We start from the raw sequence: 26720 nt of genomic DNA, 5'->3' as shown, positions 1-26720 counted from the left end.
TTAGCAAAAATTCGGGATGTTAACCAAAAAAAAATGCGCTTACCAAGGCGGACATTAACCAAGGTACCACGGTAGTTTATAAATTGAGCCTAACACTCAACCCGCAATCACGATCAAATAACCAAAAATATTTAACAGCTTCTTCCATCCATCCATTTTACGTTGTTGCTGCACTACCAAGCATGCCTTGCGGGCATTTGGAAATAACAGTTATAATATACGCTTTGTTGTTGTTTACCACATAGTAGTTAATTTATATGATGCGTCAATTTGCTGTCGAAGTGTTTGTACTCATAAGTCTTATTTACGCTTTGTCGCATTCACTAAAAAAATGCCCTCATAACACTCATCAAGCGAGCTAAGTCAAGTTTTTAGCAAAAATTCGGGATGTTAACCAAAAAAAATGCGCTTACCAAGGCGGACATTAACCAAGGTACCACGGTAGTTTATAAATTGAGCCTAACACTCAACCCGCAATCACGATCAAAGCTTGCGTCCTCACTTGTAGCGTCCAGCATTGTTCCAAGTCCACTATTGCAAATCACAGGCCTCAAACCAACCAATGGCAGGGACCCTTGTATCCGTCCGTGTGTGGCATTTAGCTACAGGCGCCTCTTTGTTTCAGGTGAGTGCCGCAATGAAAACATTCAACCTAATTGGCCCTGACATCTCTATTTCACCTCATATTTGTGTTTATTGTTATTTCCCTCTCAACCATGAGCACCGGTGGGGGCGGGGGGGGGGGGGGGGTGGGGGGGGGGGCGGAGAGGTGAGTCATCTTGACACTCGCTGCTTTGAGAGCCTCCATTATGTGTTTGTTTTGTCGGTCTATGTGTGTGTGTATGTGTTGACTGGAGAGGCGTTCTAAACACTCAATGTCTTCGGACCAGCAGCATAACCGGTAAGGACAAAAATGAAAAAAAAAAAAAAATTCAATCTTACTAAACAGCATTATTTATTTATTTCTTATTATTTATTGATTAGATTTTATGACTATAAATCTAGCAAATCAAGCCAAAAAAAGATTTCAGACAATGCTTACGACAGGCTGTCTTAAATTAAGACTTCAGACACATTAACAGGTTTAAAAAAATATACAATATGGATTACATAATATAACACTAGGAGAAGGGAGGGGGTAAAAAAAACAAAAATTCCAAACTACATTCCTAAAATGAAACTGTTAAAAAAAAACCTCAGCATCCAAGTAAAACACATTATTTACACACATAGACACAAGACCAGCGCCACAAAGGCCAAAGGGTTCCCAATGCGGTCAGCAGCCAGCAGCCAGCCACAGCTACCTGCATCTGTTGCGGTCCCCATTATGCCCACACCTGGCGGCGGGTGGGGGGTGCGAATGCGTATGCATGCTGGTGTTCACAACTATTTCTTCCGGTCAGTGAATTTGGCATCGAAACTAGTAGAAAATTACTAGAATACTAGGGGTCTCAAACACGCGGCCCGCGGGCCAAATGTGGCCCGCAGGACACTACTTTGAGGCCCCCGCCTTGATATGAAAGTTTGATATGGATGCTGTATGGTATCATGTACCCGGAAAAAATTATTACGTTTGATTCATGTTCATGTTAAAGGTTAAATAACTGTTAATAGTTATCCTCCCAATCCGTGTGGAAGTGGTAAGTTTTTGGCTATTTAAGTTTAAAGGAAATAACTCGAAGGCTACCGTTTAGGTGGCTAGCTCTCGAGTTTGCGAGTTAGCATGCGTCTCAAGACCCTGCAGTTGCGCAATATGTTGTAAATAAAAAGAGTATAAATGTGACTATAGTCGTGTTTTGTCATGTCTACAGGGCTCTAATAATGCTTTGTTCATTTTAATCTGAAAAAAATCATTTGTCTACCCACCAACTATATGTGGTTTCTTAAGTTTTTATTATTTGCTGTTTTATTATTATTATTATTATATTTATTTATTACTGATTGGTTGACTTTCTTTATTCTTGATTTGTTTATTTATTTTTCATCTTATTTTGTGTAGAAAAATAAAAAATAAGATATTTGAGAATAGTGGAATGTTTTATCAGAGCTTTTCTTGTAGAAAATTGGAACCAAAGCGAAGTTTTTTAAATTTTTTTTGTTTTTAATAAATGCGTTTTTTTTTTTTTTTTGGAAAACCTAATGCCGCCCAGACCCGAGCTCCAGCTTTACTTGGCCCCCAAGTAAATTGAGTTTGAGACCCCTGTAGTATACAAATAAAAGTCCCGGTTACCATTGAGAGTCAACCAAGTAGATCATTAGACATTTCATCATCATTAAATGAGTAACTAACACATACATGTCAGCTAATTGATTCATGCATTATAGTTAATTAACTCTGACATTACAATTAATCATTAAGAATATAACATGTTTTTCATATGTTTCAATAGTTAATGATGTGTTTTCTTCCAGTTGCCAGACTGGACACTGTCAGCCGCTAGCGCACCAATGTAGCATTTTGGTCTCTGATTTGACTCCTCCTGCTCAAAAGGAGACCAGAAATTATTTGTGGAAGCTATTGAGAAAGACCTACAATCATGAATGTAGCGGGGCTATTTATACTTGAGCAAAATGTGAAGGCCAAGTTATTTGTCGGGGTTAAGGAAACATTACCATCGGAAAGAGCAACTGCCTGCAGAAGCTGTGAAATAATTTCCTGTCAAGGACATAAAACACTTCTCAATTGAGGTAAACATTTGGAGTTTCAAAAGCAATTTATTTCCTAACAACCGCTGAAAGCAGACAACATATCTTATGTTCCCTTTCCTTGAATTTTCATTTTGTGTGCCCCCCCCCCCCCCCCCGTCCCCCCCTTTTTCTCACCTTCCCCACATTTCACAAGTTAGCAGGAGTCTGGAGAATGGCGCTGCGAAATTGCTTGGTTTCTGAGTGGATTTGGATTAAGGTCAATGCAATGAGTTATTGGGGGGGGGGGGGGCGAGGTGCCTTCATGGGTTTACACTGATTTTTTCCCCCCCCTCATTTTTCATATCAATAATGACTACAGTGTGAAATATTGTCGGTAAAGGTCTGTTAACGCTTCTGCTGAATGTTCCTATGAGGTTAATATCATATATGTTAAAACAGGGATTTTTTAAACTCAAGCTCAGGGACCCCTAGGGGTCTGCAATTTTTTTATAAAATAAATAGATTAAATTATAGTGTATGGTTAAAAAGCGCATAGCTATGAATAGGAACCAATAGCGAATTGAAAGCGCTGATGACATAACACATCGTGAAAAATAATTATTATATAAATAATTATTATTAATATTAATAATATTATTAATAATTATTATTATAAATAATTATTATTAATATTAATAATATTATTAATAATAATTATTATAAATAATTATTATATTACACATATTTCCTGTGTTAAATGTGTGCTTCAATGTTGAAATGTGACTTCTTCCGCGTATGGAATAGCTCATGATGGCTAATGCAGTGCTAATGTTGTGGCTATCACTGCCAGTAAAACATAAAATACTCCGCACAACACAATATGAGCGAATATTATTACTGTTGTGAATATGCGTGCATTCTTGGCTGTGGTTGGCGATGTCACTCGCAAGTGTTCTGGTCAACCTCTTTTGTTGGCATAAAAATCGGACACCCAAGCGGATCATTTTTGGGACAAATTATTATTAACTTCATCGTGATTGATCACTTTTTTTACAAAAGTAGATTTGTGGTCATGTCAAAATAAGAAAACAGGAAAAGAACTACACTTAAAGGAAAACTGCACATCATCCACAATCCTTATGTGAGACATGAACACATTCTGCCTCTTTTCGGTGCATTATAAAGATATACAAACAGATAAAAAGATAAAGGTAATGTTTATAATGGGTCTCTTCCCATTACCTGTTAATGTTTTACTACTAATAAAATGTACTACTTCATGTATTTTGCCATACTTGGGCTGAGTTATGAGTGTGTGGTGAAGCTAGTCGCTAGCCGTAGCGAGGTGTCACTACGCCAGTAACGTAGTTCTTTGGCTAAAAATGTTGACAACAATAATAAAAAATAGTCGCTGTGGAGCTTGGTTAACCTGCAGGTCACAGCCTGTAAACCAGGGGTCTCAAACTCAATTTACCTGGGGGGCACTGGAGCTAGGGTCTGGAATAAACAAAACAAATCAAGAATAAAGACAATCAATCAATCAGTAATAAATAAATATAATAATAATAATAAAACAGCAAATAATAAAAACTTAAGAAACCACATATAGTTGGTGGGTAAACAAATGATTTTTTTCAGATTAAAATGAACAAAGCATTATTAGAGCCCTGTAGACATGACAAAACACGACTATAGTCACATTTATACTCTTTTTATTTACAACATATTGCGCAACCGCAGGGTCTTGAGACACATGCTAACTCGCAAACTAGAGAGCTAGCGACCTAAACGGTAGCCTTCAAGTTATTTCCTTTAAACTTAAAAAAGCCAAAAACTTACCACTTCCACACGGATAGGGAGGATAACTATTAACAGTTATTTACCCTTTAACATGAACATTAATTAAACGTAATAATTTTTTCTGGGTACATGATACCATACAGCATCCATATCAAACTTGCGCGGGGCCGCACTAACATTAAACTTTCATATCAAGGCGAGGGCCTCAAAGTAGTGTCCCTCGGGCCACATTTGGCCGGAGCATTGTTGGAAGTTGTTCCCATTCCCATTACATGCTTTGGTAGCTGTTTTTGTGTCCTTACAAGAGAAAGATGTGTGTTTATATCTCATGTAAGGATTGTTGGTTTAGGTCAGGGGTGGGCAAACTACGGCCCGGGGGCCACATCCGGCCCGCCAAGTGTTTGAATACGGCCCGTCCGTTCTTTCCAAAGTATTACATTTAAACCCAACATACGAACTGGCATCATGGCTTGAGCCAACCTTTTGATGGTTTTATCAATTTTGTTATTTGATGTGGTCTGTTGTTTACAAAGTGCTCCTGAAAAAAGGGACACAATAATAATAATAACAACAACAACAACAACAACAACAACAACAACAACAACAACAACAACAACAACAACAACAACAACAACAACAACAACAACAACAACAACAACAACTATTATTATTATTATTATTATTATTATTATTATTATTATTATTATTATTATTATTATTATTATTATTATATAATATTTTATATTTAAATATTTTAAATTTTATAATAATAATAATAATAATAATTATTATTATTATAATAATAATAATAATAATAATTATTATTATTATTATAAAATTTAAAATATTTAAATATAAAATATTTAAATATAAAATATTTAAATATAAAATATTTAAATATAAATATAAAATAATACATAATAATAGCAGATTGCGTGACACTTTTACAGATACAATAATACCAGGTGGACTGTTACGTGTAAAATATATAGTCTGCCCCCCCCCCCCCCCCCCCCGTTTTGTTAAATCACTGCGGCCCGCGAGTCAAAAAGTTTGCCCACCCCTGGTTTAGGTTATGTCGGTGTGAGACAGCAAATGTTGTTAGGATGTTAGGAAAGTGTGTTAAAATAATGTGGTCGTCAAATAAACTAGCATAATATGTATAAGTAAGACTCCCAACCGCCATGATTTTTATGCTGATATGTGTTTATTTATAGAGGCACTGCTACGCAGGTTTACCAGTGGTCCAATTTTTCTCTGCTGACTCTCCTTCTCACCACCTTGTAGTTGCTTAAAAATCCCACTTTAACACATTAGACTTCCCATTTCATCCAGATAATTGCACAATTATTCTGCCTCACTCCAAAAAAAAATCCATTCAGCGGTAATTGGCGTGTTGGGCAGGGAAGTAGGGCGGGGTGAACTTACCCAGAATCCTCCGCGACGAGGGTCTGGGGGAACGAATGCAGATAAGTCAAGCAGAGAAGAAGAAGAAAAAAAAAAAAAAGGATTCTTTTTCGATTGTAATCTTGCCACTTTGCGAGCATTTTAATAGCCTTCATCAGACTCCTGGCTTGCAGCTCTGCCGCTAACCTGTTATCAATACGCAAAATGTCCATTTTAAATGTCAGAGTAAGCACAGAACGGCGAGACGGTAACAGGTGCTCAGCCCGAGGTTTCGTTTCTAACGCGTGGTGCATTGTACAACGTGGAACACTGTTTGCACAATTATTGGCAGAGAGACACACATGCAAAAGGCGCACAATGGCCGACAGGAAAAAAGGTCTACGGAGCCTTTGAAATAACCTTGATAAAAGTAATGGACTGTGTGAGAGTCGGTACTAAAGAAACATACTGTACACCAAAGTATTGATGTGGAGAGGCCCTTAAAAAACATCCATGCGGCAATCAAGTCTAGAATCAGGCTCTCTACAGCCGGCGCTAAGACTGCTAGGAACATCCTGATTACCATACACACTTGCTTCTTTTAAATGTGCTGACATGGGCTTTAAACAAGATTCAACACTTTTAAACCCCAGCAGACTTAATTAAGGGTGGGACCTAACGCAGGCAGAGATGAGCAAAGGAGAAGGCCAGAGGAGTGTGTGTGTGTGTGTGTGTGTGTGTGTGATGTTGTTATACAGAGTGCTAAGAGGGAGTTTATGCCCAATTCCTACCCATGAGCAAGCGGCCTCGTTGGGCTAACCAGACTCCCTTGTTGGCCACACACGGGCAATAACAGTGACGAAACAGAAAATGTTCCATTTGGTACGCTAACACTTGACCTGACGTGCTACTAATGTTTAAAATGCTTAAAGGTCACGCGAGTCGGCAACTTGATCTGGTGGCTGGAGCGGAGATACGAGGCAGGTGAACGCCATCGGTAATTACCATCATTCATAAGCCCTTCGTCCACACCAGGAAGGTGCTTTATTTAAATATAATTACATCATTTTATTTTAATATATAATACAAGATGATTATTTACTAGCTTCCATGCTAAGACTTGTTTCTAGCTTTTTTCTGCGTCCTTGTCTTGGATGCTGTAAGGGGCGTTGCAAATCAGGGAGAGTCAGGCTTTTTGGGAGGGGGCATTTCATAGGCGCAAATCTTTTCACCTAAGACTTGTTTCGAGCTTTTTTATGTGTCCTTGTCTTGGATGCTGTAAGGGGCGTTGCAAAGAAGGGAGAGTCAGGCTTTTTTGGAGGAGGAAATTTCATAGCCGCAAATCTTTTCACCTAAGACTCGTTTCGAGCTTTTTCATGTGTCCTTGTCTTGGATGCTGTAAGGGGCGTTGCAAAGATGGGAGAGGCAGGCTTTTTGGGAGGAGGAAATTTCATAGGCGCAAATCTTTTCACCTAAGACTTGTTTCTAGCTTTTTTCTGCGTCCTTGTCTTGGATGCTGTAAGGGACGTTGCAAATCAGGGAGAGTCAGGCTTTTTGGGAAGAGGAAATTTCAAAGGCGCAGATCCTTTCACCTAACTCTGGTTTCTAGCTTTTTTCTGCGTCCTTGTCTTGGATGCTGTAAGGGGCGTTGCAAATCAGGGAGAGTCAGGCTTTTTGGGAGGAGGAAATTCATAGGCACAAATCTCTTCACCTAAGACTCGTTTCGAGCTTTTTTATGCGTCCTTGTCTTGGATGCTGTAAGGGGCGTTGCAAAGAAGGGCGAGTCAGGCTTTTTGGGAATTGGACATTTCAAAGGCGCAGATCCTTTCACCTAACTCTGGTTTCTAGCTTTTTTCTGCGTCCTTGTCTTGGATGCTGTAAGGGACGTTGCAAATCAGGGAGAGTCAGGCTTTTTGGGAAGAGGAAATTTCAAAGGCGCAGATCCTTTCACCTAACTCTGGTTTCTAGCTTTTTTCTGCGTCCTTGTCTTGGATGCTGTAAGGGACGTTGCAAATCAGGGAGAGTCAGGCTTTTTTGGAGGAGGAAATTTCAGAGCCGCAAATCTTTTCACCTAAGACTCGTTTCGAGCTTTTTTTTGTGTCCTTGTCTTGGATGCTGTAAGGGGCGTTGCAAAGATGGGAGAGGCGGGCTTTTTGGGAGGAGGAAATTTCATAGGGGCAAATCTTTTCACCTAAGACTTGTTTCTAGCTTTTTTCTGCGTCCTTGTGTTGGATGCTGTAAGGGACGTTGCAAATCAGGGCGAGTCAGGCTTTTTGGGAGGAGGGCATTCCATAGGCGCAAATCTTTTCACTTAAGACTTGTTTCTAGCTTTTTTATGCGTCCTTGTGTTGGACGCTGTAAGGGGCGTTGCAAATCAGGGAGAGTCAGGCTTTTTGGGAGGAGGGCATTCCATAGGCGCAAATCTTTTCACTTAAGACTTGTTTCTAGCTTTTTTATGCGTCCTTGTGTTGGACGCTGTAAGGGGCGTTGCAAATCAGGGAGATTCAGGCTTTTTGGGAGGAGGAAATTTCATAGGTGCAAATCTTTTCACCTAAGACTCGTTTCTAGCTTTTTTATGCGTCCTTGTGTTGGACACCGTAAGGGGCGTTGCAAAGAAGGGAGAGTCAGGCTTTTTGGGAAGAGGAAATTTCAAAGGCGCAGATCCTTTCACCTACATAAGACTTGTTTCTAGCTTTTTTCTGCGTCCTTGTGTTGGACACCGTAAGGGGTGTTGCAAAGAAGGGAGAGTCAGGCTTTTTGGGAAGTGGAAATTTCATAGGCGCAGATCCTTTCACCTACATTAGACTTGTTTCTAGCTTTTTCCTGCATCCTTGTGTTGGACACCGTAAGGGGTGTTGCAAAGAAGGGAGAGTCAGGCTTTTTGGGAAGAGGAAATTTCATAGGCGCAGATCCTTTCACCTACATTAGACTTGTTTCTAGCTTTTTTCTGCGTCTTTGTGTTGGACACCGTAAGGGACGTTGCAAAGAAGGGAGAGTCAGGCTTTTCGGGAGGAGGAAATTTCAAAGGCACAGATCCTTTCACCTGTTCAACGATCCTTGATGTTAATCTGTGTTTCCTTTTCCTTGATGCACTACCTTTACGTTTACACTTGACCAAATAAGCTCCACTATCAAAGCAATCACACCAAATATGAACACGGCCTTAAAAGCTGTTCCTTTCCTTCCTGATGTATCACACAATGCAGTGATGTGGCGGTGGGGGTGTCCACGGTGCATGCTGCTTAAGCAGCCCTGTCTCATTTCCATACAGCTTTAACATGTTTCCAAAAGATATGCATAATTACAGGGTTTGTATATAATTGCTCGAACACATTGTCGAGAAAAAGCCAGGATTGTTTTTTTTTTTCTCCCTTTTTTTTTTTTATAGCATTGGCTGCTAGAAAAACAAACCGTTCTCCAGTCTGAACAATTAAAACAATGCAGCTTTCTTGGAAAGGAGTTCCGCTCTCATTATTGCCGTTTCTTCCCACCTGTCAGAACGTTTACCAAGGCCTTGACACCTTGGCATTGAAACATTCTTTTTTTTTTTCCCCGTCCCCACGCTCTCGCCAAAACACGCAGGCAAAATGAAATGTAAATAAGATGCAGTCTGTAGCTGTTTTTCTTTGTCTGGTGCCGCAAAAACGGCAAAGGAATCAAAGGAACTCAAAATGAAGGAAGTTGCGTTGCTCCTAGAGTTGCCTAACAGGTGCACACATTCATCCGGCCTGATAACATACAAGTTCTGAACTTTAAATGGAAAATATTTATATGGTGAGCCTTCTTTTAGTCAAAGTTAAGCAGCAACACTTAGTCTAATCCTCTTCCTGACTGGCTTTCAAGCGCTGACATTACACATACGGAACTGAAGGAAGTGTCACGTTGTTGAGTGTTGTTTTTTTTTTTTTTTCTCTCTCAGTGCTCCAGCTCACTAATAACCAGGGATAGTGTATCTATGAGTGTTGCTCCTGCCCTAATGGGCAAAAAGTCTTCATCCTTTCAATCTCTGTCACGGTGGAGAAACGGCTATTACCCAAATGCTTTGGCTGCACACCATTTGTGTTGATTCATGGGAGTCGTTTCTAATGCTGATGAAAGCTCTCTTTTCCTTTAAAAACACCTCTTCAATGTCCGTTTGTCCAGAACCATCTGGAACAGGGGTGGGCAAACTACGGCCCGGGGGCCACATCCGGCCCGCCAAGTGTTTGAATACGGCCCGCCCGTTCTTTCCAAAGTATTTCATTTAAAGTCAACATACAAGCTGGCATCATGGCTTGAGACGACATTTTCATGGTTTGGCGGTTTTATCAATTTCGTTATTTGATGCGGTCTGTTGTTTACAAAGTGAAAAAAGGGACACAAGCACATAATAATAATAATAATACTAGTACTACTAATAATAATAATATTAAATAATAAATTTATTCTTATTATTATAAATTTATAACGCACTTTACATCAAATAAATGATTTCAAAGTGCACATATAGCAGATTGCATAACACTTTTACAGATACAATAATTATACAATTATAATTATACAATAATTATATACAATAGTTATTTGATTTGGTCTGTTGTTTACAAAGTGCTCCTGAAAAAAGGGACACAGGCACATAATAATAATAATAATAGCAAATAATATCAATATAAATAATAATAATAATAATAATTTATTATTAGAAATTTATAACGCACTTTACATCAAATAAATGATCTCAAAGTGCACATATAGCAGATTGCATAACACTTTTACAGATACAATAATTCCAGCTGGACTGTTACGTGTAAAATATCGAGTCTGGCCCCCCGTCAATTTTGTTAAATGAATGCGGCCCGCCAGTCAAAAAGTTTGCCCACCCCTGTTCTAGAACAATCAACAATTTTTGTCCTCCTCATTTACAAATACAGAACATCCCCGCCTGTTTTGCATATTCAAAGATTTCTGTTCTCAGCTTCAAATTGGAAATATCTCTTTAAATGGTAACTTACAATAAATAGAAAGTGGATCGATGGCGCAGTCTTTCGAGGAAAAAAAGAGTACTGCAGCTATGAATCCAGCAGAGGGCGTCAATTCACTCAACACTTTCTAGCAAGAAGATGCTTTGGCATAATGTTTGATGTAATGATGCTACATGTTATGTAAGTACTGCACACCAGCAATTTAAAATACATTTGCATTCTTACAAAGAATGCTAAATTCATTACACAGCAGCTTAACACTCAAAAGATAGAGGAGCCAGGCTCCCCCTGGTGGACAGAGGCAGCTGAATGAATCAGCTTTAAAATATATATTTTTTTCATTTTAAAATTGTATTGGTCCTTGCATTTGCTACCTTTTGAGTGTTAAGTTGCAGTCTGATGAATTTATTATTCTTTGTAAAGTGACACTGTGAGTTTTTTTCATAGCTCATAATTGTCATATAAAGAGCTACCAGAAACGCGTGCATCACAATATGCCCCCTTAAATGTGTTTTTCTCTCTAAATTTAGTGGGTGTGGCTTAAACGCTGAATGCACTACTGATTTTATCGTATATATTTATTTTACTATTTTTACAAGGTGATTTTTGTTTTATATGGTTACAACTTTTATGCATGCACAACAGAAAATGAGGCAGGTATAGCCGCAATAGATTCATTTAATTTATTTTTAAATTAATTTAAACACATTTTGTTAATGTAACAAAAGACAAGTTCAAAAAAGCATGAAAATTTCAATTTTTTTTATCCAAAAAACATGGAACTGCGACACTAAACTACCAAACTGAACCATGTCTGTATTGTTGTGACCCTATAAAGTCCTAATCCGGATTTTTTTCTGTATGCTTCCTTCACCGCAACAAGTTTCAACACCCCGAATCTAATCCTGGAAATTTTATGATTTTTTTTTTTCTTCAAAGTCAGAGTGCATATGGTCCAAATTGGTCTCTACGAAAATTGGCAGACAGTGATTGTGCTTGGCTGCGATGATGTATTGATGCAGCGGGTAGACATCTTCATCCCGGAACAATATACACGACTCGTGGGACAGGAGGGCAAAAAAAAAAAAAAAAAAAAGCACCCCCTTTTACAAGATAAAATTACTTTTTCCTACAGGAAGTCAGAAAAATGATAGGAATAATACACCATTCATAGTGTCGGACAGCGGGGGAGGGAAGCAAGGTGGGCATGTTTTATACGCTTTCTCATATACCCCGCTGCTGACCAGTGCAGAAAACCCAGGTATCACAATGTTTAAAAAATAACACCATTATTGGTGCCTATTGAATCCGCTTGCAAGCAATGCAACTTGTAACAGATAAGAAACCTGATGGAATCTGTCTTTGCTCTATCTGAGCCAAAACGCTCTCTGTATGAGTCAAATGGAAGCGGCCGCATTGACAATTCAAATCGAACGGCGCTTTGCAGGCAATTCACCTTGTAATCTACATGCTTCCCTCACCAGCCGGGCTCTGGCTAGATTGCATTTTATATACAAAAGACAGCCCTTTTCCGACAAGTATTCACTGGCAATCTAATAAGGTGCAGAGATGTACATACAAGTGGACGGACAATCACGGTTGAAAACTCTCCTAAATAAAGTTATCTTGAGATTAATTTTAAAAGTAGCTTTTCCCATGCCGGGGGAAACTTTTTAATCCCTCGCAGAGAGATTTACAGCTCTGGCTTCATTTGAAAGTATCACTTATTAGCATGACCAATTACACTGCGAGCCATGTTTTTCCATGCAACATTAATAGATGGTTACTTTACACTGAATAGCTTTTTTTTTTAATGGAGCAGATAACAAATCCAATATCCCCACAGCCTGGCTGGCGTGTCAATATGCCCTCCGACAGTTATAAATCACTTACAGCTCCAGCATGCTACATTAAACATATACAATAAATGTACAAGCAATACACCCTTAATTTGTTTTTCTGGGATTGCCGTCGGGATAACGCCGACTTTCTGACCTCGCCGGCTTGAAGACGGTCCCTCAGTAGCTCCTCTTTCATGAATCTTTTAGGCCAGGAGAGGCTGTGGTTCAAAGTTTTGGTGAACTCTCGAAATAATAAGCTCTCTGATTAGTGTGGCTAAAAAAAATACCCCCGGCTGAAAAGGCTCCAGGTCAACTCTTGAACGTGTCTCGGACCATTTACATGCTGGGAGGCTGCCGACCAGCCCCCTTCTGTAGCCGGAGGCGGCCAACACATAATCTGCTCATGATGGATCGAGCAAGTAGAAAAAAAGAAAAAACATCCCTGCACCTCCGATCTCTCTTATTTAAGTCTTTATGTCTGATTTTAAAGAATACAGAAGATCTTGGGCTTCGATACCGGCTGACATTCACAATGCTTCCATTTTCAGATATTGCATGATCCAATTAAGATCTCGGAAGTTTGCTCCGTACCGCAGAGACGGAAGATGGAGCTGGGTAAAGATGGATGTCACGCGTGTCCATTCAATACAATGTTTAAGTTGCTTCCGCGTATATTTTGACAGCCTAAGTCTAAGTGTTTGTACTTCTCATGGTCGTCAAGACATACAACCAAATAACCACAGATAGATTAGAGAAGTGATTTTCAACCACACTAGTGTGCCTTGAGAAATTATCCAATATCACTTTTTATAATTAACATTCATTAATCATCATTTGCAAATATTATATCAATATCCACGTATACGTGGACCCAAATATTCCAATTGCATTTATTATTATTATTATTATTTGCTCAAACTGAAAGAATTTAACCTTTGTATACGCCTCATTCCGAAAGAATAGTGCCAATCCCAATGAATATATAATGGGATTAACAGGGATGGAATATTCCTTTCCCCAATCCGACTGAGGTATCTTGTAGCCGCTCAAACGGAAAGTCGTCAGGGTGCGTTTTTTTCTTCTTCTGTACTTTATTGGCGGTTGGCAAGCAGCTTTCGTGTGCATTAGCGCCATCTGTGGAACACAATCTAAACTTTTTGATTGGCGGGCCGCATTGATTTAACAAAATTGACGGGGGGCCAGACTCGATATTTTACACGTAACAGTCCAGCTGGAATTATTGTATCTGTAAAAGTGTCATATGGGCACTTTGAGATCATTTATTTGATGTAAAGTGCGTTATAAATGTATCATAATAAATGTATTATTATTTATATTATTATTATTATTTATTATTATTAATAAATAATAATAACCATGAAAATGTCGGCTTAAGCCATGATGCCAGCTTGTACGTTGACTTATAAGTAATACTTTGGAAAGAACGGGCGGGCCATATTCAAACACTTGGCGGGCCGGATGTGGCCCCCGGGCCGTAGTTTGCCCACCCCTGATCTAAACCCTTCTATACGCCATTCATAAGTCCATAAGTCAAAATAAAATATATAGCTATATAAAACATGTACCCAGTTGAATTATAAAATATTAGACAGCTTGAATTTGATCCTTTCCTGGTTAAATTTATCATATCGCATGCTCAGATATGACGTAACACGCAGCTCCAGACGTTCTTCACTTTTAAAAATGGAGGCCAGCAATCGGCACTGGACTGATACGGAAACTTTGTTATTGATCCAAACTAAATTTCAAGACTGGACAAACGAAAAACTGGCAATACGGAATTATTCCAACAAGTGAAAGAACAACTCGGGGGAAGTCGGTATCACGTGATATTGGTGTTTACGTTTTACTGGGCATGCCCCCATTGACTATTCCGGTTGATTATAGCGACACATGTAGACAAGAGATTGGAATATTCCTTTCCATGTATACCATTGTTTCCGGAAAAGTCATTCGGAAAGAGAAAAACTCCTCATGTAAACATGGCTACTGTGGAGTGTCCGTGGTGTAAAGACTGAAAGAAGAGCAATGTAATATTGGTCCGTGTGGCAACACCTAGCTCGTTCCTCCTATAGACTTAGTCATGTTTTCCAATGTAAAAAAAAAACGTGCCGTGGCTCAAAAAAGGTTGAAAAACACTGGATTAGAGTACACAATATCATATGAAGACCGGATAATGGAAATAGTCATTTCCATACCCTAGTCACCCCATTGCAATACTGTATATATTATATTATATATTGTCATACCCATACTGTTTATAATCTGTATAATCTACAATAGCCATATTATAGTCATTTATATCCCTGTACATATCCTCACTGTATTATAGTCATAGCCTGTATAGTTTTATTTACATAGATCTGTCCATACTAATGTACTTATAAAAATTGCACTTCTGGTTGGATGCTAACTGCATTTTGTTGCCCTGTACAAGTGACATGAGCAATAACAATAAAGTTGAATCTAATCTAATCTAATCTAAATAATCCCCCCAAAATATGCACCAATGGAGGAAAAGTCAACAAACCGACGCTTTTGCCAACATAAAAGGTGAGAACCAAATTTCTATTAAAAAAAACGTGTCATGTGTTGTAGAATTGTTCACGTCGTCATTATGGTTTGTGTGTTTTTGCAGATTTGATGTCAAAATTGTTAAAAACAAACGGCAACAGGAAAGGAACTATATGTCTTGGTCAAAATGCACCCACTTAAATTTTGCACAAATGGAAATGATAAAACAAACTGCCATGGGTTAAAAAAAAAAAATCTTTTATTTACGTCCGTTCTCCTGATGTCTCTGAGTGATTGCTGAACTCGCTTATATCGACGTGAGTCAGCCAATCCGAGGAAGGGAAGTCCACTTAAACCGTGGAATCAATTCATTATGAAGAAAATGATTCACCTCATTGTGTGATTTTCCAGTTCCCCAAAAACTGATTGGTGATTTTCCCTGAATGATATGGTACTAGTGATTTTTATTCCCTGAGTTTTTGTTTTAAAATTAATTAAAAAAAGACAAAAAAAAACTATTCTGGCATTTTACCCTCCATGACATTGTTCCAGTGTAGCCGTGAGCAGATGCTGCTGTAAATTTTTTATCAGCTCTGGACGCAGATGATATTCTGTCTCTGTTCCTATACATGATTATTTGATGCAGTATGAGGAGCCTTCTCAAAGAACAACTATTAATGACATCACATTGTGTTCTTCTTCTTCTTCTGGTTTGTAAGGATCCTATTCGTTGCATTATCACCTCTTACAAATTGCACAGCTCCATTTTTAACAAGAATACAATTGCTAATGCTATTGGTTTTACTAATGATATTCCGTTGTATAAATGCTAACATTACATACGTTCAAATACATCGGACGTTGACACTTGCAAAACTTCACTTGCCTGAAAAGGAGAAGGAAGAAGCAGAACCTATTTCATACTACTCCTTCGACATGTCTACCAAAGAAGAACAAAGATAAGGTAAAACAATCGAATAGGAGCTTTAACTAGGACTTTGCAGAGCAGAAAAAATGATCGACTGCTTAAAAACAGCCGTCATTACGAGGATCTTTAACTAGTTCCTTGTTTTTCCCGTAGAGTCCGAAAAACAGCAGGACTCGTCTTTCATGTAGGAAATCTTTAACAAGCACTTGACGGTCGGTCCACTCCTGTCATATATGGAGGATCTTGGACTAGCGCTTTTGTGGTCCTTAAAAATAGAACAGCACTCATTTTGTTTTTCGCAGCAGATCCTTAAAAAACCAAAGCACTGCTGTCAAATCTAGAATATTTTGGATTGTGTTTTTGCAGTACATCTTTAAAAATGGCAGTGTCATGCAGTACATAGGATCTTTAACTAGGTCTTTGCAGTAAGTCCTTCAAAATAGAAGAGCCATCCAGACACGTCTTTAACTGGTCTTGCAGTTGATTCTTGAAAACGGCAAAGCTCTCCTGTCATTACAAGGATCTTTAACAAACTCTTTGCATAGAGGATCTTTGACTTGCATTTTTTTTTTTGCAGAAAGTGGTACTTTCATACAGGGGGATCTTGGACTAGTGCTTTTGCAAATAGAGAATTTCTTATTTTTTTTCAAGTAGATCCTTAAAAATAGCATTGAGCCCCTGTCACATAGAGGATCTTTGACTTGCGTTTTTTTGCAGACAGTGCTACTTTCATACAGGGGGATCTTGGACTAGTGCTTTTGCTCTCCTTTCGCAAATAGAGAATCTCTTATTTTTTTTAAATTAGATCCTTAAAAATAGCATTGAGCCCCTGTCACATAGAGGATCTTTGACTTGCGTTTTTTTGCAGCTAGTGGTACTTTCATGCAGGGGGATCTTGGACTAGTGCTTTTGCTCTCCTTTCGCAAATAGAGAATCTCTTAGCTTTTGTTGCAGTAGATCCTTAAAAATAGCATTGAGCCCCTGTCACATAGAGGATCTTTGACTTGAGTTTTTTTTGCAGAAAGTGGTACTTTCATACAGGGGGATCTTGGACTAGTGCTTTTTCTCTCCTTTCGCAAATAGAGAATCTCTTAGTTATTGTTGCAGTCGATCCTTAAAAATAGCATTGAGCCCCTGTCACATAGAGGATCTTTGACTTGAGTTTTTTTTTGCAGAAAGTGGTACTTTCATACAGGGGGATCTTGGACTAGTGCTTTTGCTCTCCTTTTGCAAATAGAGAATCTCTTAGTTTTTTTGCAGTAGATACTTAAAAATAGCATTGAGCCCCTGTCACATAGAGGATCTTTGACTTGGGTTTTTTTTTGCAGAAAGTGGTACTTTCATACAGGGGGATCTTGGACTAGTGCTTTTGCTCTCCTTTCGCAAATAGAGAATCTCTTAGTTTTTTGCAGTAGATACTTAAAAATAGCATTGAGCCCCTGTCACATAGAGGATCTTCGACTTGCGTTTTTTTTTTTTGCAGAAAGTGGTACTTTCATACAGGGGGATCTTGGACTAGTGCTTTTGCTCTCCTTTCGCAAATAGAGAATCTCTTATTTTTTTAAATTAGATCCTTAAAAATAGCATTGAGCCCCTGTCACATAGAGGATCTTTGACTTGCGTTTTTTTTTTTTGCAGAAAGTGGTACTTTCATACAGGGGGGTCTTGGACTAGTGCTTTTGCTCTCCTTTCGCAAATAGAGAATCTCTTATTTTTTTTAAATTAGATCTTTAAAAATAGCATTGAGCCCCTGTCACATAGAGGATCTTTGACTTGTGTTTTTTTTTGCAGAAAGTGGTACTTTCATACAGGGGGATCTTGGACTAGTGCTTTTGCTCTCCTTTCGCAAATAGAGAATCTCTTAGTTTTTTTTTGCAGTAGATCCTTAAAAATAGCATTGAGCCCCTGTCACAGAGGATCTTTGACTTGCATTTTTTTGCAGCTAGTGGTACTTTCATGCAGGGGGATCTTGGACTAGTGCTTTTGCTCTCCTTTCACAAGTAGTGAATCGTTGAGTTTTGTTTTTGCAGTAGATCCTTAAAAACAGCATAGAACCCCTGTCACATAGAGGATCTTTGACTTGCGTTTTTTTCATGTGGTACTTTCATATAGGTCTTGGACTAGCTCTTTTGCTCTCCTTTCACAAATTGAGAATCTTGTGTGGGTTTTTTTTGCAGTACATCCTGTGAATCTACTGCATGTGAAGGTATGACAGAGGCTTGCTTTGGCTTGAAATACAAAATAATAATAATAATAATAATAAGTTCCATTTTCATGTAGGTCTTCCAGCAGCTTCCAACAAAGCGCTCTGGACATATCCGTCTGGACATCAATATATAAAGTCATATTTGTTGACGGAGCTCCACTAATGGATCGAAACATTCCAGACATCCAGCCAATATTTTGTCCTTTCACGGTATTTGGCAGCAATCATTAAAAATAGCAAATATCACCTCACGCCTGCGACGTCTGCAGTAAATCTGCATCTTTTATGTGTCATTTGAAAGTGGCATGAAAGCTGGAAACTTGCCTGCTGTTTGCTTTGACCTCTCATTTTTCAACCCCCTTTTAACCCCACCCGGTGCATCTTCACACGGGAACAGATTCATGGGAGGAGAATTTGGACCGGCTCACCAAAAGGGAGCGACAGTCATCTATTTGGGCTCCGCCACAGGAGGAGATATTCAGCAGGAGCTGTTTATTCCGACACATTCTGCTCCCTTTTCTCTCGTTTTATATTTAACTTCAACCTGTCAATTAAAGAGTGAGAGGCCAACTAAGAAAAAAAGAAGAGGCACAGAACTAATTAGGCAACTGTGTAATTTTAATTAGCTGTTTTGATAATTAAACTAATTAGTTCCCCTGTGTTTCGACAACGTGCAGCCGACTGCAGATTTTTTTTTTTTTTTATATCAAGGCTTCAGAGGCTCCACTCTGTTGGTTAATTAGTCACTTTTGCATCAGAACGCTTTATTGATAGCCTTAATTTGCAGTTGAAATGAGAAATCTGCTGTCAATAATTCGGATAATTGCTTGCCGTTTGATTGCAGAGAACAAAAAGTGAGCCCCCCCTCGTACCCCCCCACCCCCCACCCAGCACGACTCATCCCCAAATCCCGGGAGTCGTTCCCCTTAAAGCTTAGTCTCGGTGATCTACATATCGGCAAATAACCCCCCTCCTGCTGGCTTCTCCTCCTTGACCTCGCTAACTCGAGGAGAATCCCGCTAAATAAGGCCGACATTGACCCGCCACGCCCCCCCTTCCCATCCCTAGTCACAGCCTTACCCACCCACAGCATGCCGTTCTTCCTACCGTGCTTTAAATGTCCTTCCTGCGTGGTAATTGGAAAAAAAAAAAAAGAAAGGGGAAGGAAAATAGAGGGAAAGTTACTGCTTGCTTTGTAGCTAATTAGTGTCCTTGGAATTAAACGAGTAGCTCGTTGTGCACCTCCAGCTCCTGTTTGTGAATTGAATAATTGATTCTCCTCCACTAATCAGAGAGAAACATAATGAGCCAGTTTAATTAAATGGGGATCTAACCTGGCCAACACTGGGAAAATATTTGCTCGTTTACGGTTAATCAAGAATAACAGAGTGTTTGGGGGAAGGAGGGTGCGGTCGTTAAAAGACGGATACTGCTTTGTGTGGATGTTTGGGGTTCCCGGATAGGACCTAGTGGTATCGATACCTGTATCGTATCGATACCATATGATAAGATCCATCATTTTCAGGTTTCTTCTATGTTTACCTTCACAAATATCTATGTGTTTTGTTGTTTGTTTATATTGTTTTGTATTGTTACACAGCAGGTACTCGGGTACATTCATCCAAGGGACAGAATTTTTTGGGGGGGCAGACGCTGTGAGGTCCAGATGGTATTGTTAAAAAAGAATAATAAAAATGACAAAATGATTTCTGATTCTGTGTTTTATACAGTCTATGTGTGTTTTTGTTGTTGTGTTGTTCATTCTGTTACATTGTTGATACAGAATCAGTATTCCATTAATATTAGTGTTAAAAAAGGTATTAAAATGCAATGTTTTTACGATTTTTTTCTATGTTTATACAAAGTAAAAAGTAACTATATAGGGATAATAAAAAATGGGCCACACCCAGGTCCACAAAATTGAAGCCAGGTTAAAGGTCATTCAGTTGCTTTGACAAGGTAAACAAAACAAAAAAATGCATTAAAATGGAACAAGGTAATTCTGAAAAATGTGAACCCCCTAACGCCCCTGCATGAACTACAAGAACTAACCATTCCGACATACATTGTTACTTGGGATGTCTTTGTTTTTGTTGCAACTACCCTATTTTGCTCCTAAAAAAAGCCTAATTTGTGCTAATAAAGAATTGAAAATGTTGTCTTTAACAGAAGACCTATGTTTACCACGCATTAATAAAATCAACCGCTTCACTTTGTTTTACTTTGTTTTTTACATTCAGTATAGTTACTCCAGACTCCATTCACTGTGCAATATCTGATCAACCTCCATGTGCAATATTAAGGGCTCTGAATGCAATATACTAAGTTCTTTTTTTTTTTTCTTCGCTCGTTTGTGTTGATGGGCTGACCTTGCTCATTATTTTTTAATTTTTTAAATATTTTTTTAATTTAATTTAATTTAATTTAATTTAATTTAATTTAATTTAATTTAATTTAATTTAATTTAATTTAATTTAATTTAATTTAATTTAATTTAATTTAATTTCATTTAATTTCATTTTTTTTTGAAGTATATAAATATATTAAGTTCTATGTGAAGTATTTCCATAATGCCTCATATTAACTCACTTTAAACTCACTTTAACTCAAGATCTCAGTGTATAGATATCTCATCTGGTTTCATATTATCTGCATACTGTCTATAAACCTCCATATTCAATATTAAGGGCTCTAAATGCAATATACTAAGTTCTTTTTTTATTCGCTCGTTTGTGTTGATGGGCTGACCTTGCTCATTATTTTTTTTTAAATATTTAATTTAATTTAATTTAATTTAATTTAATTTAATTTAATTTAATTTAATTTAATTTAATTTAATTTAATTTAATTTAATTTAATTTAATTTAATTTAATGTAGTTTAATTTATTTATTTTTTTGAAGTATATAAATATACTAAGTTCTATGTGAAGTATTTCTATAATGCCTCATATTAACTCACTTTAAACTCACTTTAACTCAAGATCTCAGTGTATAGATATCTCATCTGGTTTCATATTATCTGCATACTGTATTTGTATATAACTCTGGGAAAAACTGTTGATTTTGTTAATACTTGGGCTGTTTATATTGTTTATTTTTCTATATTGTGTATTTTGTACTGCTGAACTGATTCTGTACTCTTGCCGCAGTGCAATGCAAATTTCCCCACTGAGGGACGAATAAAGGCATATCTTATCTCATCTTATCTTATCTTATCAGTCAACATGTACAGACGTAATGGCTCATAATTACTGCGGAAGTATGTAGAAAAAATGTGAAATGACTCCTGAAAGTGAAGTGCAACTCGTGTCGGCAGCTTCTTACATAACACGCGACAACAAGCAACATCGAAAACAGCTAAGGCGATCACGCCGACAGTGAATTTTAAGGCAATTAGGCCGCTGACTGACAATTATAGCGAGGTATTGTTTTTCAAGTCATGTTCCCATTCCATGCGCACCTTTCTGATGTCTCCCGACAGCGACCATATTCCGCTTTTATTTGTCTTGCTTTCTGTGTCACTAAATAAATAAAGGTACTGTTGTTGCACACCTAGCGTGTTGATTTATTCATCCCAGTCTTTTAACCTGTTCTTTCAGGTGGAAAAAGTCATGAAATGTGATCTGTTTATTTGTCAGCATCAACGTTAGCTTTGCTCTTGAAAAAAGTGCGACTCGACGAATCAGATCGGATTATGAAAATTCTTATTCGAAGACACCCCCCTAAAGGCAACACCGTTTTTGCTCCCATCTTTCATGAACTGAACCCAGGACCTCCACATTCAGCATCTTCACGTCCAAGATAATCAGAGACCACCCAACAATGGGGTTGCCGGTCTGTAAGAAAGCACCTCAGGGACGCTCATATGCATATTCGTCATCTTCATCCAAATCTCCACCTGACTTGAGTGGGTAAATGCTCAGCTTGGAGTGGAGTTCTCTTCACGGATGAATCATGGATTTCCATGTACACGACAGACGGCAGAGTGGGTGAGTGGTTTACCGATGTCAACGTTGGCCCGTGGTGATGGCGGGGTTATGGCGTGGGAAGGCGTATATTATGAATAAGGAGCTCAGGTGTATTTTATTGATGGTATTTTTTCCCATGTAGAAAACCACATGGACGCTGGAAACATCCAAGTTCTTGTATGGTATCCCAAATGTGGGATGCTCTGGATTGGCGTACACCAGGGGTGCTCATTAAGTCGATCGCGATCTACCGGTCGATCGCGGAGGTGGTACTGGTCGATCGCGGCGTGACATTAAAAAAATATCATCCCAGCATCAATGCCGTCACTTGATTGATATACAGGGCAGCCATTCAGATGACAACTGAATGTTGCCCTTCGGGCGACCAATCAAATCAAACAACGTCTCTAAGTGCAGCAGAACTTACGATGTCAGCCTATCATCCATCCCCGTTACTTGATTGACATACAGGACAACCAGTCAGATGACAACTGAATTTTGACCTTTAGGTCACCGCTCATGCGTAAACAACGATGCAAAGTGCTAAGCTAGTTGGCGAATTGCGTCAGATTTTAAGCCCTCGCTAAAGTTTATGGTCACTAAAATGAGTGAAGGAGCTGGACCAAGTAAAAAGGCAAAAACTGGACCAAGTAAAAAGGCAAAAACATATCACTTCCATACGGATATGGAATATTATACGGATATTATGATACGGATATTATCCATGACTGATAAACATTTGGAAGTGTGCTTGAGGCTGGCTATCAGCAGCTACTGTCCGGACTATGCATCCCTGGCTGGTTCAATTCAGTGCAAGTCATCAAAGTAAACTCAGGTAATTACAAAAAAAATTTAATAGTTAATTATGTGTGTTTTGCAATATTGGCTCATTTGGTTATGTAAGGTACATCAACATACATTGTACGTACAAATAATCCTCAATACATTTGAAAATAAATAGATGTTTTGCATTTTTGTAGTGGGTAGATCATTTTGACTCGGTCATTTTAAAAGTAGCTCGCATGCTGAAAAAGTGTGAGCACCCCTGGCGTACACTGTATTTGAATAAAATAGTGTCACGCCCAAGGCACAGGCCTTTTATTGTGGCCAGCCTAAGGCACACCTGTGCGATAATTATAATAATAATAATAATGCTGTCTAACCAGCATCTTGGTGGTTGCATTATCTCTGCAAATGAGATGTTCTCACCAACACTCAAGTTGTTCACAAAGTTTGGCAAAAATAGGCCTTTTGTGAACATAGAAAAAGTTTTCGAGGTCGTCTCATGGAAAATGTGAGCAAAAACAGCGGTTATAAGTTTTGTGGAGCGTGTGATAACTTCTCCGCATTCAGCCTTTATTTTATATATTCCTGATATAACGAGGTAATGTAATGATTCGTATGAAATTGATTCAAAGTACATTTCACCTAAAACAGGAACTCCTGTCTTCATTGACGTTCCTATTGGGATCTTTTGTCCATTTTAATGAGAGTAACTGCTTACGTAGCTTAAGATTTGAGGCTTCTCGGCCAAATCACTGAAATCCATTGCATGACCTTTAAAACGCCCTTGACATTCAAAACATGTTGCTATCTTAAGTCCGAATTATGTATATACTAATTGCTCTACATGGTAAATTAATGTTAATATTGTAGCGCCTGATTGACATGTTGACCGAGCCTCTGGCATCAAAACGGTTGGAGCAGACTAACCTTTCCTTATCACAGTGGACCTCCATCCCGGGCTCCTGCGGGTGCAGCCCGTGGGTATTCAGCAGCTGATAACAAAGATGGCCCCCACAGCTTTGACCCCGAAGTCAAACACAGCTCTGGGTGGATTGAACCTGAGGTGAGGATATCCGCGTTGGCACCGCAAAAGTGTATTTGCTGAGCGCAGCCGCGGTTTCAAAGGATACGTAAACACCCTCGTATACGTACATGGGTGTGTAGTGGGGGGCGTCATCCGGTACACGCCCTTGGTATATTGCCGTGACAACCACTGGCCCCATTGACACTATATATTTAACCCGTACTATTTCATGATGAAGCCGCCTGTAATAACTCATGATATAAAGATAGAACAGGAAGTTCATGTCCCCCTTTTTCCATCCATCCATTTTCTGTACCGCTTATCCTCACGAGGGTAACAGACATGCTGGAGCCTATCCCAGCTGGGGTACACCCTGGACTGGTCCCCAGCCAATCACAGGGCACATATAGTCAAACAACCATTCACACTCACATTCATACCTATGGACAATTTGGAGTCGCTAATTAACCTAGCATGTTTTTGATGACTTACTAATCCCTTTTGGCCACCATTTGAAAATTAACAGAATTTTGACCATTTCTATTTGAATCACGTACTAACAGTGATACCTTACGAGAAAAATCGATCATCTCCCATGAGGAAGGAGGCGCACAATTCATACCACAAGCATACACGAAAAGAAAAAAAAAACACCAAAAGGCTTCACTACACATTGTAAAATATGGTAATGGTAATGGTTCCACATGTCCAAAAGGAGTAGGAAGAAGCAAAGCTTATTAAATCCTACCCCTCCATCTGGTACTTTTACAATCAGTAACTGTTACATTTGTTCACTTCCTGCTTTCATAATATAATTTAATGTTTTTTTTTTAGTTTTTTTTTTTCTAGTTTTTGTCCCGTACCGAAGTACTCGGTGATATGAGCATCCAATGCCATAATGTGTACCATAGTGCGTGTCAATATAGTGATATATATAGCACATCATGACTGGTTCAAGACTCTTCATCCTTGGATTTAGCAAACATCAACTGCTTGTATTGTTTCTTGAATTGGCTCATCGTTGTGCATTGTTTGATTCCCTTACTCAATCCATTCCATAGTTTGATTCCACATACTGAAATGCTATGCTAACGCTAACGTAGTCCTAGCATAGACGTGTTTCAAATGTACTTCTTCCCTGAGATCATATTTCTCCTCTCTTGTAGAGAAGTATTGGATGACATTTTTAGTTAATTGGTTGTTTTTAGCCTTATGCATTATTTTTTTTAAATTATTATTATTTTTAAATAAAGACATGAGCCAACTATCCATGTAGGAAGCTGGAAGCTGTACATACATGATGGATTTTTTTGTTAGGCAATGAATATTGTTATCTCCCCTATTGTCAACACCTTGAAAAACTCTGTAATACACTACGCTACATGGTACAGTATATACCTGGGTACACATATGAAAAATGTGTAATTCCCTGTAATTCTCTTGTGTGTATACCCAACAAGTATTTTGAACGCGTGTTTTCCAAAGACGGTACAAGAAAATGCTTCTACTGTAAAATTCCTGGCTCAGGTTGTTGCTATTACGACTTTTCATGTTCATCTCAATTCACCAATGGTCAGCTGCATCTTTTGAGGGGCTTACAATCATACGCAAAAAAAAAAAAAACAGCCTGTGTCAGAGAGGTGGAAAAATAAAACTGAAGCATTGAAATTCTACTCTAGAGGAAAGCTGAAGAAAGCTTTGAACTAGTTACCTGTCAGTCTTTTTTTCCGTGCGAGAGATGAGTGAGCGTTCCCCCACCGACTCCATGTTGTCTTTCCCCTGAGTCTGGGCAAACCCGCTACACGGGTTGGGGAAAGTTTGTGTCTCTAGACTTTGAAAAGGGGATAGAAGGAAAAATAACATCCTTTATCAGCTTGCACAGGAGCTACATAAACAACTCTTGTAATTTAGTGTGTACTGGACAAAAAAACAAAAAATCTTTGAACGACTCCAAAGAACTTAGACCCAAGGGTAACACATAGAAAACACGTTTTTTTCTAATAATGACTCAAAAATTTGTGATGTTACTAACATATATGTTGCATTGTTTATGGTACAAGTATTTCTTCTTAAAAAAACAAAAACCCTAAAAACTAAAAATATACTTATACTCATACCACAGCATCGTAATAGGATTCGGGTCAGGGTTTTCACTCGGCCACGCGGTGTGTTTTGGATCATAGTCCTGCTGTAGAACTCAAGTTGGTTTAAGCTTGAGGTCAGGAGCAGATAGCCCAACATACTCCTTCAGGATATTTTGATAGACAGCAGAATACATGGTTCCATTAATCACAGCAGAAAAAAACACCCAGATCATCACACTACCACCACCATATTTTACCTTATCTGAAAAGTGGCGTTACTTTTACACCGGGACACACATTATGTGAGTATTTTTATTCTGAGTATTTCCCCAAAGGTCTTGGCAATCATCAAGGTGTTTTTCTGGCAAAATTAATGAGTCTTTTGTTCAGCGGGGGTTTTTGTCTTGGGAGTCGCCCATACGGAGGGACCCAACCAGTTATTAGTTATTCACTGTTTCACACAGGGCCCCCCAAACAACCCACAAAATCTCACATTTTATGACCATCTAAGTTTACGTCGACTTAAGTCAGGGGTCTCAAACACGCGGCCCGCGGGCCAAATGTGGCCCGCA

General features: G+C 38.7%; 1 protein-coding gene across 4 annotated transcripts in view; it reads right to left on the bottom strand.

The window, feature by feature from the left end:
• Positions 1-26720, bottom strand: part of arhgef39 (Rho guanine nucleotide exchange factor (GEF) 39) — a 251257-nt gene that overhangs the window by 82018 nt on the left and 142519 nt on the right. For 3 of the 4 annotated variants that reach the window (XM_058069021.1, XM_058069022.1, XM_058069026.1), the window contains one exon: positions 25776-25895. The exons of the other annotated variant lie outside the window; for it this stretch is intronic. In XM_058069021.1, the coding sequence (XP_057925004.1) occupies positions 25776-25895 (120 nt within the window). The remainder of the gene's footprint in view (positions 1-25775; positions 25896-26720) is intronic. 4 annotated transcript variants of the gene reach the window in all.

Source organism: Doryrhamphus excisus, chromosome 3 (assembly GCF_030265055.1).
Source record: "Doryrhamphus excisus isolate RoL2022-K1 chromosome 3, RoL_Dexc_1.0, whole genome shotgun sequence".
NCBI classification, from domain to species: Eukaryota; Metazoa; Chordata; class Actinopteri; order Syngnathiformes; family Syngnathidae; genus Doryrhamphus; species Doryrhamphus excisus.
Note: the sequence above shows the minus strand (reverse complement) of the source record. Positions and strands in the feature narration are given on the sequence as shown.